This window comes from Podarcis melisellensis (genome assembly GCF_964234715.1).
Source record: "Podarcis melisellensis genome assembly, chromosome: 5".
Taxonomy (NCBI): domain Eukaryota; kingdom Metazoa; phylum Chordata; class Lepidosauria; order Squamata; family Lacertidae; genus Podarcis; species Podarcis melisellensis.
In genome coordinates this window covers 15,313,194-15,330,594 of record NC_138537.1, presented here as the reverse complement: position 1 = coordinate 15,330,594, position 17,401 = coordinate 15,313,194, and the positions used below count along the sequence as shown (strand labels likewise).

At 42.1% G+C, this 17,401-nt stretch overlaps 1 protein-coding gene across 8 annotated transcripts in view; it reads right to left on the bottom strand.

Moving 5' to 3' along the window:
* The window catches only part of TNIK (TRAF2 and NCK interacting kinase), a 305,446-nt gene that overhangs the window by 31,267 nt on the left and 256,778 nt on the right, over positions 1 to 17,401 (bottom strand). For 7 of the 8 annotated variants that reach the window (XR_014168246.1, XM_081910721.1, XM_081910720.1 and 4 more), the window contains 3 exons: positions 10,507 to 10,671; positions 7,202 to 7,441; positions 2,262 to 2,368 (listed from right to left, as the gene is read on the bottom strand). Coding sequence is in view for 7 of the 8 variants with exons in the window: in XM_081910721.1 (XP_081766847.1) it covers positions 2,262 to 2,368; positions 7,202 to 7,441; positions 10,507 to 10,671 (512 nt within the window). In the remaining variant the exon portion in view is untranslated. The remainder of the gene's footprint in view (positions 1 to 2,261; positions 2,369 to 7,201; positions 7,442 to 10,506; positions 10,672 to 17,401) is intronic. The other variant, XM_081910725.1, reaches the window with a different exon arrangement.

Below are 17,401 nucleotides of genomic sequence, written 5' to 3'. Positions count from 1 at the left end.
TTGCAGTTCCCTGTTGGATCGAAACTTGGATCATGATTTGTTCACTAAATACAGTTTGAACACATCATGAAGCACAGGGAAGCTTTTGATCTCCTCTTTGCAGGTGTGAAGAGAAGGAAGGGAACAAGCCTGAGGCACGTTGCAGCTTGCTCACACAGTTAGGAAACTTCAGTTTTCTGTTTCATCTGAATCAGGCCTACAAATCTCTGCTGGTTAACCACTATGACTTCCAGCAAGGCATTCTGGGAATTACTGCTTTGTGAAATTGCTGAGAATATTGCTAAGAAAGCCTTGAAGATTCTTGTTGGGGGGATGCATATGTTAAATAAGCATAACAGCAACACAGACATGACCTTCCTGTGACATGTAAGAGAGGATTAGCAAACGGCACATCATAATAAAGCATACATCACTGATAACCATTTGATTTACTTATATTATGGCGCAAATAATTTCATATGTACACATCTCCCACAATTACGCACATCGCTTGGGAACAGGGAAGACAGGTGGCATAATCCAAAATGATTTTCATTTACAGTACTGAAAACACAACAAAAAATTAAGTAAACCAGCTAGCTGCAGGTTAATTCTTTCATTCCAAAACATTTCCTCTTTAGCAGCTGCAAATACGACAGTGGATGATACCTGCTGGACTCCTATTCCCTGGTGTTAGTGGTTTTATATCTTAGCTTATTTCAAGCTGCAGGCAGGCTGATATTCGACACTTCATTTGCCAGCTATACAATAACTCTTGTTCTGGCTCCCTCCTGAAGAGAAACAGTGCTTCTGCACACATTACATTTCACGCCTTGGCAGCTGCACCAAGAGGTAATCTTGAGATAGCTGCAAGCCTACAGGCACTTCCAGGTGGACTATTTTACAACTGTCACAGACACTGAATTGCAGGAGACTGTGCTGATACTCATTTTGATTTGCTGCTAGTCCAAACGTCCCTATCTGGGCTGGAACAGCCTAACTTCTTTTGTCTATGCTATTGTAACATCTAGGTTAGATCACGTTCGTTATACATGGGGCTGCCTCTGGTTTAGAAGGTTCAGCTGGTGCAGAATTCAGCGTTTAGGGTGCTCTCTGGGGCAACACAGTTTGTGCATATATTGCGAATTCTGGCCTGACTGCCCCGGCTGCCAATTAGTTTCTGGGCCCAATTCAAAGTGCTGCTTTTGACTTCTAAACCCTTAAATGGCTCAAGAACTCAATACTTCAGGGACTGCCTCTCCCCATATGAACTGCCCCTGACCCACGAACATCATCTTAGGCCCTTCTTCACGAAGGAAAAACCAGAATGAGCCTTTTCTGCGGTGGCTCCACTTTTATGAAATGCTCTTCCTTGGGAGGCTCTCCTGGCGCCTTCATTACATGTCTTTAGGCACCAGGCAAAAACATTCCTCTTCTCCCAGGCCTTGGGCTAATTAAACAATCAATGGCCTTTTAAACTTCGTGTGTGGGGGCAATTGTTTTTGTTTGATGTTATGGTCTGCATTGTTGTGTGTTTTTATATTGTAAACCATCCTGTGATGTTTGGATGAAGGACAATAATAGAATTGTAAATCAATCAATCAATCAATCAGTAGAGGAGACACAGGCTGAACCAGCAACTATAGCATTAATTAAGACTTTGTGTTAGCTGGTACCTTGTCCTTACATCCTTAAGCCACCCCCCCAGTTTCTACTTTATCATTACACTTGCTGGGGAAAGGTGCTTGCCTCTCAACAACGGTTTGAGATAACTCATTTATTTGAGGTAATAGCACAGAGATGAGAAGACAGTGGAAAGAAAAAGCACCTAAGGGGTAAATGTGGGGACAAGACTATTGTTCCCTTCATTCTCTCTTTGTGCATGGGGGTATGGATAGAAAAGGTGGTACTTATAAATACAAAATTTTAGATATGCAGATGCCTCCGTTATGCTATACAGCGGTACCTTGGGTTAAGTATTTAATTCGTTCCGGAGGTCCGTTCTTAACCTGAAACTGTTCTTAACCTGAAGCACCACTTTAGCTAATGGGGCCTGCCGCTGCACGATTTCTGTTCTCATCCTGAAGCAAAGTTCTTAACCTGAAGCACTATTTCTGGGTTAGTGGAGTCTGTAACCTAAAGTGTATGTAACCTGAAGCGTATGTAACCCGAGGTACCACTGTACATAATTCAGTAAACTTGGGAGGTGGGGAGATTCCTCTGATTCTATGCTTGTGTTCTGAAGTCGCCAGGGGGAGGTTTTCCTTCCTGGTTGGCATTACCTTGCCCTTATTGGCTGTGATCCTAGTCGAGGTCCTAGTGCATTCCCATTCCCTGGAGAGTTCTTCCGAGCTAATGCAGGTGAGATGGAAGTAGTTCGCTGAGGCACCTATAAGATGACAAAAACATAAAAGCTATTGAGGCTGTGCTCTTACAATCAGGCCCACAGTTCACACCAGCAAACTGGGAAAGACCAGAGCTTTGGTAAAGTCTGCAAGCATGAAGGGTTGTTGTTGTTGTTTTTTAAAAAAATATCACCGAAAAATAGAAAATATTTTTAAATAAAGCAATTACAAACCACACCCAGCATTTCCAAAAGCTTAAATATGGGAGATATTTCAATTGAGTTGAGGACAGTTCATTCCCTGCAGCAGTAAACGCTGACTTTCTTTCTTCCGTGCATTGTTACGTTAGCTATTTACACATTAGAAAGGAAGCCTTGATTAGGGGTATCTAGATTGGCCTTACCTGCTGCAGAAGTCAAGTGGAACAGTATTGGGCAGTGGAACAGCACTCCTTCGCAAAACCTGTTTGTTGCTGCTTTGCATGCACACACACACACACACACACACACACACACACAGCAGCTATGAACAGAGGTGTGCACATGGATGTATCTGTACTACAGGCATTTGGGGGGAGGGGTTTATTGGGTTATTGCTTTTGGTTTGATCTTATATGTTGTGGTCTTGTTGTGAACCACCCTGAGACTACCTCTGGGTATAAAGGTAAAGTGACTCCTGACCATTAGGTCCAGTCGTGACCGACCCTGGGGTTGCAGCGCTCATCTCGCTTTATTGGCCGAGGGAGCCGGCATACAGCTTCCAGGTCATGTGGCCAGCTTGACTAAGCTATTTCTGGCAAACCAGAGCAGCACACTGAAACGCCGTTTACCTTCCCACCGGAGCGGTACCTATTTATCTACTTCCACTTTGACATGCTTTCAAACTGCTAGGTTGGCAGGAGCAGGGACCGAACAACGGGAGCTCACCCCGTCATGGGGATTCAAACCGCCGACCTTCTGATCGGCAAGTCCTAGGCTCTGTGGTTTAACCCACAGCGCCACCCGCGTCCTTCCTCTGGGTATAGGGTGGTGTATAAGTTGAATAAATCACCATCACCCCCCTAAAAGAATAGGAAAAAATAGGAAGGAGTCAGACCATTTGTTTATCTAGCTTAGTACTGTCTGCAATGACTGGCACTATCTGGAGACGCCGGAGAACTATAATTCCCAGGGTTCTTTTTTTTGGGGAAGCCACATTGCAACTTGTGGCATGCCTCCATCTCCTTTGGCAAAGCACTTGTCTAGAGGGAAGGTGGGAGTATTCCATTACTTCAGGCAGCACAAAATTGTTTCTTTTTGTGTATGCCTGTTGGCCTTTATGTGGGAGCTTGCGGGTGAAGAACTGAACCCGACAAAAATTCAACACAGCATTCCTCAACGTGTAAGGAGCCATGGTGATGGGTGGGGCAGTATTATTGTCTGCCCTTCCACAATTTGAATGAAATGAATGAAAGCAGAGATTCTCAGAAATCCAGATCCTGCATGGCAGCCCATATACGTCGCTGACTTCTGGGAGTGAAAATAAAATTCAATTCAGGTATGCTCCTAGGTAAGTTAAATACCTGAGATTGGAGCATAGTCCAGATGATTTCCTAGCCTGTTATGGATCTGGGAAGTTTGCCAGATCCAACAGAAGCATAACTCGCCTTCTTGGGCTCGCAGGTGCTGCCCCCTACTGGTACATGTTCAACTATTGGCAACACCTTGAAAATTATTAAATTGTCCTAAGAAAAAAAACAGTCTGAGAGAAACTCTTGTTCTTTTCGCTTTTCTATTCATACAAACCACTCACAGTTTTACATGGAAGATATCGCAGTGCCCATTAAATGCTGCTCCACTGCATCTAGTTCATTTAGTTCAGAGATTTACTTGTGACCTTTTGCATGCAAAGCACTGAGCTTCCTCCTTTTCCAAGTCAACCAGAAAGTGGTGACTTTAGCACTGCCCTTGGCAAAAAAAATTTTTTTAGACCCTGGAGTTGACTGTATTAATTGCATACTGTTGCATGGCAATTTTTTAAAAAATACATTCAATTTCTCTCTCTTGAAGTATGTATTGCAGTTCAAACAAGAAATGCATCTGAACGGGACTCCATGAGGAATGACGACAGTATTGTTTTATGGTCAGCTCACCTCCGAGTTCACAGAAATTGCCTCGTCACGTGTACCACTGCTTCAAATACAATCAAACTACTTCATGCAAAGCACTTCTGTGTAGGAACAGCCATGTGTTCCAGATTCACATATACAACAACCGCTGCTAAAAAGCTATGACCGCTCTTCAAGTCCCAAATGCCTGGGTGAACAAAAATGCTTTCACTATGCCAGGTAAGGGAATTCCATGGCCAGGGTGACACTATGGAGAAAGTGCTGCTGTGGGTGACAGTCCCCACTGACAGCAGAGCCACCCGCAGGGCCTCCCCTGCCAAGCTTAAGGTCAGGTAAGTCGGCACAGGGATGGCAATTGCTTTAAGTCCCTGGCCCCCAAGCAGTTGATTGATTCAGTAATTTCATGAAATTATAAAATGCTTCACAGTCTGAGACCATCAACAGAATTCTGAGACCATCAGAATTCTGTGTGCAACAGAATAAAAATATGGTAAATAAAAATAATACAAATTCTAAAAACAATGAAAACCATTTGTACAGATGCACAATTAATATTGCGCAAATGACAAAGTCACACTTAAGCCTTCTTAAATATAATTCTGGCTGCTAGGTCATTCCAGAGGGCTGGAGCTGCAATACTAAAAGCCATTTTTAGTACAAGCTAAGAACACCTCTGGGGCATATGGTACTCTCAGCAGTGCCCCATCTGAGGAGGGCAGGGATATATGGGGCAAAGCAGTTCCTTAGGTAACCTGGCCCTACTTTGTTTACGCTAGTGCCAACAACTTGAATTGGGCCTGGTAGCTCACAGATAATTCAGTGCTATTTATCCATATAGACTAACTGAGATGCAACATTTACATTTTAATAATTTGGGAAGAATTTTGTAATCAACCCGCAGACAGAAATTCTAATCTACCAACTAAGGTATTATAGGCTGACATCATAAATCACCTTGCTGTCTACAAACTTTTCTTATCATCAGTGCAAATTGTTGCTTTGGTGCATTTACATCTTAGGGAAATTGCAGCCAATGTCACCACATCACATGAATTCGCTAGATCGTTTCTTTTTCGTAACCCCACAATCTGAGGCAAAGGGCTGAATCAGCACAGAAGAAGCTTTTAACAGCCATGTTGTAATACATCCAAAAAAATAATAATGAAAGATTAGAAACAAGGTAAGTGCATTACTATATTGGAAAAGAGGCTGCAATCCTATACCCACTTACCTGAGAGAAAGCCTCACTGAACTCAATGGGATTTCTAAGTATGGGATTGCACTGTTGATTAAAGAGCTACTGCCATCACATCATTAAGGTATAAAACTTCTGGAACCCTTACAGAACACTCCACCAGGTATTGATTACGTCTGGATACATGACGTCAACCTAGAAAGCCTAACGATTTGATCCAGTATGGCAAGTTTTATGCTTCTAACAGAAGCCAAGATAGAGAGGCGATGATTTATTCTGATTTCAGTAAAGGACTTGGGGACTTCCTTTGCCATATTATTTAACAGTGTTTTACATACATGCCAGAGAACAGTGGCCAACGCTTCTAATTTGTTGATGCAGTGCATATTCTTGCATTTGTCTTGTTGGTTGATGCTATAGCCTGGGGCTCTACATCCAAGACTCACAAAATTAGTCCATAATAGTGGGGGGGGGGGTCCTGGTGCAAGGGTATAAAATCTGCACCAGTGCCAAGACTTGGAATTATACCTCACTGATGTTTGCTTGTGCCCTGGAATGAAAGTGGCACTGTATAAAAGGGCCCAAGTCATATAATCCCTGAGGGCCTTTTCAACAATGCTAGGGGAGATGGCACCATCAAAGGTCTCCACTCTTTCTACAGTTGCGAAAAGCCTCTTGCATAACAACCTATTTTAGGCAGAGTATCACAGGATACTCTTTGTCTACCCAATGGCTAATATGTACTAGTAGATCGGCCTAGTCTCCAACTTCTTCTCTGTGAAATTTTAAAGTCTCTGTAGAATTGTAGAGTTGGAAGGGACCACGAAGGGCTGTCTAGTACAACCCCCCACAATGTAGGAATCTTTTGCTCAACGTGGGGCTCGAACCCATAGAGTCTCATGCTTTACTGACTGAGCTATCCCAGGTGCTGGTTAAGTAGACTTTATTGCAGGAGTACAGAACTTGCTTGGGGCAATTACTAGGGGGAGGGTGGAGGGACCCAAATTCTTTCCCTTTCGTGCTGGCTCACTTAGCTGCTATGGAGGCCACGGCAGGGATAATGTTAGGCCCACTCTGATCTATAAGTAAGGGCCAGTTTACATTTTACATGGCAGACGGATTTCTCTAAATGTGCAGTGGACCTGCCCCAGGGAGATATGGCCTACCAGGGAACGCAGTAAACTGTCGTATTCCAGGTCATGCTATTATCCACCCATTTGCTAGAGCACTGCCTGATCTGACTGACTGTGGGTTCCAAATGTTTCAGGCACAGGTCTTCGGCGCATCTGATATGTGACCCTTTTAACTGGAGATGCCAACGACCGAGCCTAGAAACTTCTGCACTCAAAGCATGTGTTCAGTCAGAAAGCTACACTCCTTTCCCACCAGGGCCCCTGTTGCATGCTCTCTAGAATTTAGGGGACATGCCTGTTCAGATCTGTACACATTGTGGGAGGCACCAGTGCTGATGAACCCCCAATAAAGTGTGAAAAATAAGGCTTAAGGCGCCATTGCAGAGGAACTGAGCTACTCTCTACGCCAAACCTTGCAAGTTAGCAGTGACCTCATTTTTACCTTTGGCGGAATGTCTTCCTCCTGTCGTAACCAAGAACTTCGGTCAAACTTTTCAACACGAGGGGGGAGAGGAGGGTTTTCGGAGGTGGGGTCCGAGTTCTGCCTTGGCATCTCAGTGCGGTGAGAGGTCACCGTCAGAGCCTCCTGAAACCCAGCCATTCCCTTTGTGGGCTGTTCATGCAGTGACTGAGAGGCAGGCAAGGAAGGTCCTTGGGATTTCACACTGACCAGATGTGGAATCTATGCACCAAGTTAAAACAAAACCATCAGTAGGAAAAAATAAATAAATGTATTTTTGTGTTTTTTAAAAAATGAATAGTTGCAAAGCAATTTTTCTTTTTCTTTTTAAAAAAAACTTTGTTCCACGTTTATTTTGGTTTGCTTTTTTTTTTTTTTAGAATTCCATTAAAAAATGTAATAAGATTCAAAGTTTACAATATTAAGCAGAATGAGGTCAGGAAATGCCAAATATGAGATTCTTCATGTAGCCTTAATTCTACCCCTCTCTACATATAATCGTTATGATATAATCGTTAACTATATGATCATGTGTTATTTGTGAAATGGTTTAAGAAAATACATGAGTTGTGATTTTTTTTTAAAAAAAAGGTTTTTGCAGGCATATCCAAAAACATAATGGAGACCTGATTTTCCCCAGGCTGTTATGTATTGGTGCAGCAGTGCAGTGATTGGTTTGGTGTGACATTTTAGCTTCATGTTTCAAAGAAAAATGCAAAGAAGAAGTGGCTGTTTTCAGGAGTTTCAGGCTCTGATGAGCTGCCAAAAATTGTTAGCTTTTATTGCATTGCCACTACTATGTGGTATATATCTATAAATTGTTATAAACCATGTATAGAGACTTATTTGCAAGGCTGGTGCTCCTCTTTTTTTAGTTGCACTGAGTTGCCAAAAGAAAGGAAGAAAGACAGGGAAGAGAAGGAGGACAGAAGGAAGGAAGGAAGGAAGGAAGGAAGGAAGGAAGGAAGGAAGGAAGGAAGGAAGGAAGGAGCAAGCTACGGATGTTTATTTTTATGCTGTGGTAGTGAATTGGCTTCCAAAGCATAAGTAAAGTAGCCTCTATGTTAAACCAAGTACAATCTGCTTCTCTGGAAGATTGAGGGCTCTGCATTTAGAAATACTTTAGGATGGATCCAGATTTAGTGATGCATACAGTAGACCAGTAGGTCAAACACCTTTTCACCCCAGGGAATACTTGAAAATTGTTGAGAGCCTTGAAGGACCACTTAATGATTTTTGTGCCTGCTGTTAGTAGTTGTAATGTATAGTGCTAATGCTGTATGATTTTGAATTACATTTCTACCACCATGCAATGGATCAACTGAACGAAGCTTGTGTATCACTTGCAGCCTACGAAACACAGTAAATTCTACTCATTTCAGTGGTCTCTTCTGAACATGATGGCGTCTACCCACTTTACTAATCCAACCCATGTTATATGCCTCCTCTAAGATGTGCATAAATATACTACATTTACAGAGGCATAGGGGTTTATTTAGGGCAAGAGGTCTAGAGTACTGGGGTGGGGGTCCCTCAACATTTCCCCATCAGTTTTAAAAAAGGAACTTGACTCCTGCAAAATTATTGTTAAGATCGATGGTTTTAAATGACATGCATGAATGAAAAGAAAGCTGGGGGTGGGGGAGAGAAGCAATTATGGTAAAATTTTGCTCGCTACCAGGTACTTTTTGTTCCAGCACAGTTGGAGGAAAAGGTCCCAAATGAGACAGATAGGTTGCCATACTGGAGCAGACCAAAGTTTCATATACAATCTTTCACTTTTCTCTCATGGAAGATGCCACCTGATAACTCCAAAATGAAGAAAAATGTTTTATCATGTGTATTGTACTTTTCTTTGGAGAACTGAGAGAAATTTACATGGTAGGTTTGGCAGGCAGGTGCCTATCCAGATTGATAACCTGCTTTGACAACAATGTTTGTTATCAACGGAACAAAGGAGGAAGAGGGATGATCTGGAATGGAACTGGTGAACAGGTTATGAATGGAACCATGAGAATGCAAATATTCAATTCTTTACTTCCAAGTTCAGATATTCAGCTACTGTTAATTTAGCATACTCTGAAAGCTGAGTTGCTACATTTGACAGGGACTCGTTGCAGATCTTGTCCCTCTGATGAGTGTTCCCTAAGACGCACATGCCTCATTCATTGGGAAAGGTACATTAGAAGCAACTTACGTATGCACCTAAATATATATAACATGCAAACACGTCCTTGATTGATAGTTCTATGAGGTTTGGAGAAAGCAACATAAACAATACAGGACTTGCTTACCCTAGAACTGCTCAGCATGGCTGTTTGTTTTTCATCAGGCAGTTTGCAGATAGGCAGTAGAGTCTCTATTAATAAAATCATCTTATCCGAATACATCATGCACCTCCCCATGGACCACATATACAGAACTACTGCCCCACATCAGTGTAAGACTATTAAAATAGCCCTCTTAAAATAGTGCAAGACAATTAAAATAGCCTTTCTGAGGTGCGTTTATTCGTTACTTGACCAATGGTCCCATCCAAGGCAAGATCTGGAGCAGGTTTGACACTCACATTCTCCTCATCCTACCCTATATTTCCTTAAGGTGGTAATAAATGTACTGCTTGTTTGAATGTATGTGGGATCACCCTAACCTTGGAAGATAGAGTCTGCTTCTCCCCCATCCCAACCCAAATGGTTAACGCAATGGCCTGGTTCGTAAGTCAAAGGAAGCCAAATTACGGCTCACTGGGATCACACAAGCATGCTGGTTTGTTCTTGGCTTGAGAACATGGTTAAGGAGGAGAGCACTTGACCATGACCCCACATTTGCATGACATACCAAGCCTACCACTGGCTTAGCTGCCATGCAGGTAGGGGGAAAACAGCTGTGATCTGCTCCCTGGGAGGCAGCACTTTTGCATGTTCAGGCTAAGTCATGTGTGTTGGCCCTCAAAATAATTTGGGCATTCTAAACTACATGCATGCATGCTAGTATTGCATCTCACCATGTGCAAGGAAGTATTTTCCAAAGTGAAATAGGATGTGTTGACTGGAACATGTCTCTGCATTTACAAGATTAGTTCAGCCTGCCCAAATAAACTGAACTAAGGCAGTGATACTGTCATCACAGCGTTGCCACAGGCAGCATATTGAATATGATTGCATGAAACACATATTTGGCAGATGAAACACATTTAGGCAGGACATTATCTTGAATGAGGACCATGTGTCGTATTTTATTTGCATATGACCAGAAGAGGAAAATGAGACTCCACTGAGTCACTGTACCTGTGGATCCACTGGTCTGAGCATGGGCGGCGTCCGAGCAGGCTGCACCCCACTAATACTAAAGGACTCTGATCGAGGAGGCAGGTTTGGATCTGATATCCTGTTGGCCACCTTGTGAGGCATTGCTGGAGAACTCTGCCGGTTGAGCCTGGAACGTTCCTCCACCTAAAGCAAGCGGGGAAAGGAGCTGTGATCTCAAGTTACCTGAATGCATGGCCTATAATATACCTGGAGCCTGTACAGCCATTTCCTTAGCTCAAATTTCCAATCAGCCATTCCAAAACATCAGCAATATCGCAACAATTAATGTTTGAAAACAGATTCTTTGCTACTGCGGAGGACTTTCATATCAGTAAAAAGTACCCGCTATAACATGCTTTGTTCAGATAATGCATTTCACTTAGCAGGCAGACAGTGAAGTGGTATTTGCAGATGTCTAGATCTACCTGCTGCATTCAAAGAACCCACTGAATTGAGAAAAGGGTAGTTTTCAAATGGGCAGCACTGGGTGGGAATCAGCAGGGAGAGCTAAGCAAAATTCAAAAACAAAAACTCAAGCCATTGAACGAAATAGAAATCAGCTGAAGGAGAGAAAAAGGAAGACATGTGAACTGAAAGAATGGTAACGTACAAGAACAGATTAGGCGAGAGGTTCTAAAACACAGAAGAAGAAATGGCTGGATGTGGGAAAGATGCCAATGGAAGGCAGGCCTAGAGACAGGGCCTCCTAGGGGGTGGGCCTGATGGACCAGGTAGGCTCCATCAGTCGGTCAGGTGGGGGAGTACAGAGCCTGGGCATGCAACAGATCTCTCGTGCTGTTGCCCCCCGTGACTAATGTTCAGTGTCATATTCATTCTTGCACATTTCATCTCACTCATGGTAAAAGAAGTCAACTGAGTATAAAACAAAAGCCAGGCATCGCGGTTGATCAGTGCAGAATTATTCCTTTAAAACAGACAACCGACACCTTGTATACCGTTACAATTTAAAATATGCTTCTTTATGACAAACAACATTGTACTCTTAACTCTGTACTGTGACACAAGACAGTAAAAAGAAACCAATCTCCCACTAAAAAGCTGAAAGAATAGACATCTAACAACTATGAGGAAAATGTGTAAAGATTGTGGGTGTGTGGATGCGATGGGAAGGGAAGGTGTGTGAAGAATACTGTGTACTTTATCTAACAATTTGTAAACATGGATTTTGGTGTATAAGTAATGAATGGCTTGCAGCTCATTACTTGGACACCACAATCAAGGCTTACAAATGATCAACAAACCATAAATTTTGCCTAATGAAATGTGAGGTTACTACTTCAAGTTTATCAAGCAATGGTATCATATCTCACATATGCAATCAAGCAAAGTATGTTTAATAGAAATAGCATAATTGCTCTCACTTCCAAGCTATTTCCCCGGGCATCAGTTGTCCTAGTAAACAACTGTTTTCATTTTTCTTTATGGAAAGTATTTTTAGATGTTTGAAAACTGGCACCCTATTCATTTCACCTCAATCTTATTTTTGCTTACCACAAAAACGTATCTCGTGTACATTTCTGCTTTTCCAAATATGAAAGTCCCCTTTTTTCCATTTCACAATGAACACAAAGAAAGGTAATAGCTATAGCATGTAGGTTCCCCAGAGCCTACAATGAATGGAATCAGTTTTCATCAAATTACTCCAAAATGAATGCAGTTTTGATCCAAATTGACTTTTGGGATATATATATATATGGAATGTTGTGATACCAATTTATATTCTACTCACATATTCTTTTTAAAAAATGGCTGTACAGGCTTCATACAGATTCCAACTCGCCTCCAGAAAGCAGCCCATCAAACCCTGCCCAAGCAGACTGCTGACATTTCTACAGCTCCAGGAGATTATAAATAATCAGAGGCAAGAAAATGCATTTTTATGCCATATTACAATAGCAGTGATCACGGATTGCGGCCATTTGCAAAATCTGAACCGTAGTGTTCAAAAAATCTCCTAGTGTGGCTCCGGCCATAGCAAAATGAGCAAGCCCCACAGAAACAGGAGCAGGTTGTTGAAAAGGAGGGCATGCAAAGGCGGAGAATGCCAGGCTCCTCCCAGGGAATGAGCTCTTTGGTTTTGGCGATTCCAAAGACTGTACAGAGGGGGTACAGCATAGGCAGCATAATGAAACCAACAGACAACTTACAGGTCACTGCTATGACCTCTGCTTTTGGTTTCGGAAAGGCAAGGGCAGCGGTAAGAGTGCATAGCCAGAAGGTAACGTTGGCAAATGAAAGCTTAGAGCCAAAATTTCCAAACTGCGTGCCAGGGTGTACTAGAAAACTGCTGGTGGGCCAGGAGAAACAGAATTAAAAGACTCAAGCTTTTATGAGCCTGAAGCATCTGCCTGCAAAAGGAGGCTGCCTAATGAATCTCTGTATGAATTGCTGCTCTGGCCTTGCCTCCTACCATCCAGCTCCAGCTGATCAGACAATTGCTTCAATAGAGGTATCTGGGAACTTCTGGTGAAAGGTTCCAATAACTGATCACGCAGGCCAAATAATGTCTGGTAGGGTAGGAGCACTGGAAGCTGCCTTATACCAAGTCAAACCATTGGTCCATCTGGCTCAGTATTGTATACAGTGATAGGCTGAGGCTTTTCAGGATTTCAGGGGTGAGTCTTTGCCTACCTGGAAATACCAGGGATTGAATCTGGAACCTTCTGCATGCAAAATGAGCTCTGGGCCTTTCCCCACATGTAAAGATGCAGCAGAATGATTTGACCTCAGAGGAGGCATGTCCGGAACAAAGACTCACAAAGAAGCACAATGGGGTAGGCTCTCCAGAGGACAGGGAGTTCTTACATTGTGAAAGTAAGACTTCAGTTTTATGTCAGAAAATAAGTGGGATTCTGTTTGGGAAATGCTGGCTTAGAGGCGATAGAACCCACTGACCACAACCTGCATTCCGAGAGCAGCCTTACCTCTTCTGATACCACAAATGACAAAAGAAATGCTTTAAGTGAGATTTCAAAAAGTGACACAATATGGCAGCAAGAGAAGGCAATGTGCTTGTCTGCAAAATCCAGTGATGAAGCTTGATTAAAAGATATTATGTTGACATAGACACATCAAGAAAGCGAATCATTTCAGACAAAATCTAATTCCAGATCTGAGTCAAATGCAAACAATCACATCAAGTGTTTAATTTCAAGAAGGCTCGTATCTTTATATGCAAATTTACACCATCACCAAGCGGATGCTTACCAAGCTTCTTCAGTTTTCTTATTACAGTTGTGCTACAAAGAGATTCTCAAAATAGCAAAAACAAACACTAGATATACTTTAGGTGGAATGACTGTTAGCTGGCTATATTTAAACACCCTGACTACAGTCAAGAGAGAGGATATTTTCTGAGCAGAGTCCTGTTGATTCTTTGGCTGCCCCCAAGATACTTGAGATGACTTCTCAAAAAAAGGGGGGGGGCACCTAAGCAGGGAAGATTCTCTTACAAAAAATCCTCTTACACAACACAAAAACTGGAGCAGCAGTCAAAAGAAGGGACTGACAAGCTGATCAGAAAGGGATTGCTTGCTTGTTTCAGAGTGTCCCAAATCAGAGTTGTGATGAAAAAAAGTCTGAAGGTAATTTGCCAAGTAATAAAAAGATCTCCCACTGTCTCCTCTGAAAGGACCTCTCCCCTCCACAGAAGGCTAAGCCACTACCGTGACGTGTGCACCCCCTTCGCCAAATGCAGCCAGCAGTCTTCAATACTGGCTGCTTCTCATTGACCCAGCAGGGAGAATTAAATTATCCAATTATAAAAAGCACTTTCACACATTTTATGTACAAACTACCATGCCAATATATTACATCAGGGCATAATTTTAGTGGTTTTACAAAGCAATAAATGCCCCGGGTAAATATTTTATTTGGCCCTCTGTTCTTTACGATGCTTCTTGCTTGCCATCCTCCGAATGACCGTGAAGTGGTCGATAGAGTTGGCCAAATATTTGGGAACTTCCGGTTTGTCCTCTGCTCCCAGAGTAAACGTAGAGTGCATTCTGGGACAGGCTCCAATAACTCCACGTGGGGGCCAAATCATCTTTGGCAGCAAACTACCACAGGACAACAGGATTAAAATAACCTTTGCTTTGGATGTCATAATTGAATGCTCATGACTACTTTGTTGTGAAATGAGCTTGATCTGGAAGAGCAGTCTACATAACTGAATCAGTTGCGGCTTTCAAGAAGATCAGCTTAATGTTAAGAAGCTAGGTATGGAGTAGTTCTTCCCCCCAAAAGGTTTAACAAGGGCATCTGGGGGTAGGAATTGTCACCTACAGCATTTGGCAATCCAAAAAAGATACAGTACTGCATTGTAAATCAGCTATGATGGGTTATCTAGGGTTAGTCTGTCAGCATCTTAAGGCTACTGAGCAGCAGCACATGGAAATGAGGCAAGTTGGGAGACAGAATAAGAAACGATATGTTTTCAGAACAAAGATGCATCTGCATAAATATTGGGATGACATCTAGCGGGTGACAGCATTATTTCAATAGGTCTCCAAGGAATTTCAGGAAACATGCCTACATTCAGGTCTAGACCAAAGATGACCAGACTAAAACCTGTCTCCTGAAGGAATGTGCAGGATGTTCAGCGGACTAAGGAGGCAATGTAAATAATCCAAAAAGTGGAGTATGAGATGCACTTGTATTACCCTTCAACTATTTTAACCGATAGTATTTCCACAACCTGGCAAGTGAACAGACACCTGAGTCTTCTGCTTAGTAGATCTGTTTCACAAGAAAGTTATTGATGTGTCTTCAAGTCTAAAGTTCAGATTCCATCAGTGGAATGCTTCCCTGATAGTTTTATATGGTCCTGAATGCACTTAGAAGTAACTGAAATCAATGGGAGTTATTTCCATGTAAATGGATTTAAGATCAGGTGGTATTAAGAGTAAACAGATAAAGGTAAAAAGATAAAGTACCCCTGGACGGTTAAGTCCAGTAAAAGGTGACTATGGGGTGTGACGCTCATCTTGCTTCAAGCCGAGGGAGCCAGAGTTTGTCCACATACAGCTTTCCGGGTCATGTGGCCAGTATGACTAAACCGCTTCTGGTGCAACGGAATAATGTGACAGAAGCCAAAGTGCATGGAAACGCCGTTTGCCGTATTAAAAGATTACCCCTGCCCAGCAGCTTATATGCTTTTCAAAGTTTTCCACGTTTATAAAAATAACTCTTAGGCAAACAGCTGAACAAACCACACTTTGCAGTAAGATGAGTTTAGCCTTTATTTATGCTCTAATCAGTCTCAGGTGCAGTGATAATACAGGAAGAGGCTCCTCAAGTCCACCAGTCTCACGAACTGGTGGAAACCATTTCACAACCACAATAAAAAGTTCAAAAGTGTAAAAGGCAATCACACTTTAAAAGTAATTTTAAAACATATTTGATTCTTCTTCTCAATCAGTATTTCATCACAATTTGAGCATGCAAGTAATATTAAGCAATCCTCACTCCTTAACCATTGTTTCCTGCAACATTATGTTCCCTGCATCACATGCCATCACTCCAAAAGGGGCGTTTTGGATGCTGGACCTTCTTCCGTGACACCTGATATCGCAGCCTGCCACAAACACCCAGATCATGAGGTAGCGATTAGCTTTGGATAGTGAGAGAGATGCACTGTGCCTCTCTCATTTTTCGAGACTTCAGCCATCTGCTATCTTGGCTGGGAAGATGGAGCTTTTCCCCCTTGGCGGAGGGAGTAGCAGGTAGTGTAGCTGAGAGAGGGAAACTGCCTCCTTGCAAGTGATCCTCTCAAATGCTTGAAAAGTCCCTCAAAGGTTTTTCAGCATTCAAAAGGAATGATCACTGATTTTCAAGTGAGCACCCATCGCTATTTTCAACTATTATAATTATACTTTTTTTTTTTTTAGACATTGTACTTAAACCAAGTGAGCAAAAGTAAGCAAGGAATCCTTTGGAGCCTGATCTAGGCCAGGATCAAAATAACTCTATTAGAAGTTCTGAATAGCCAGAAGTGGTTTTGTGCATAGCTGGATACATTGCATAGCAAACTACTTTTGAAACTCAAAACTCTTTTTAAAAAATATTGTGCATGTAACACTAAGCCATGGTTTACTGGATTGTTCACCTTAAGTGCAGTTTACAAACCAGAACAAACCAAACTCATAAGCCATGGTTTGTTGGCAGTTTTAAAACCTTGGTTTACATTAACTACAGCTGAGCATTAGAGAGAGAGAGAAGGGCTGTGTCGTGTGTGTGTGTTTCTCTATTGTTCCAAGAAAAGGGGGCAGGCAATTACTAGGTTAAAAAAGCAAATAGGAAAATATATGTGGAAAACTGGATTGAAACAATCACCTAAAATCATAGCATATAATCATATGGTAGTTATACTGAGGTATAATATCATACAGAAATTTTAAAATATATAATGATTATTATTAATTGAATTTATATACCGCCCTATACCCGGAGGTCTCAGGGCAGTTCACAAAAAAGATATGAGAATACAGACAGTAAGGGTGGTGGCAGGATGCCAAAGGTGAACTTATTTTTGGAAATAAGTTCTTGAGATGATTAGAAATACACCACTTACTCTATTACAGTTATAGAAAAGAAGAGGTTAGTATTCCCAATGATAAAGATGGAAGATCTCCTAGTGGCTTGTAATACATGCACATGATTAAGGCACTGCCACGTAATTTGTGGCCTTTAATCATTTTGGGAAGAAGCCATAGCATAGGTCAAATGTTTCAAAGGTAGAAACATCCAGGTTCAGTTCCTGGCATCTTGAAGCAAATCAGCAAGCAGGTAATAGGGAAGATCTGTACCAGAGATCCTGGGGGGCTGCTGCCAGCTAGAAAAGATAATACTGGGA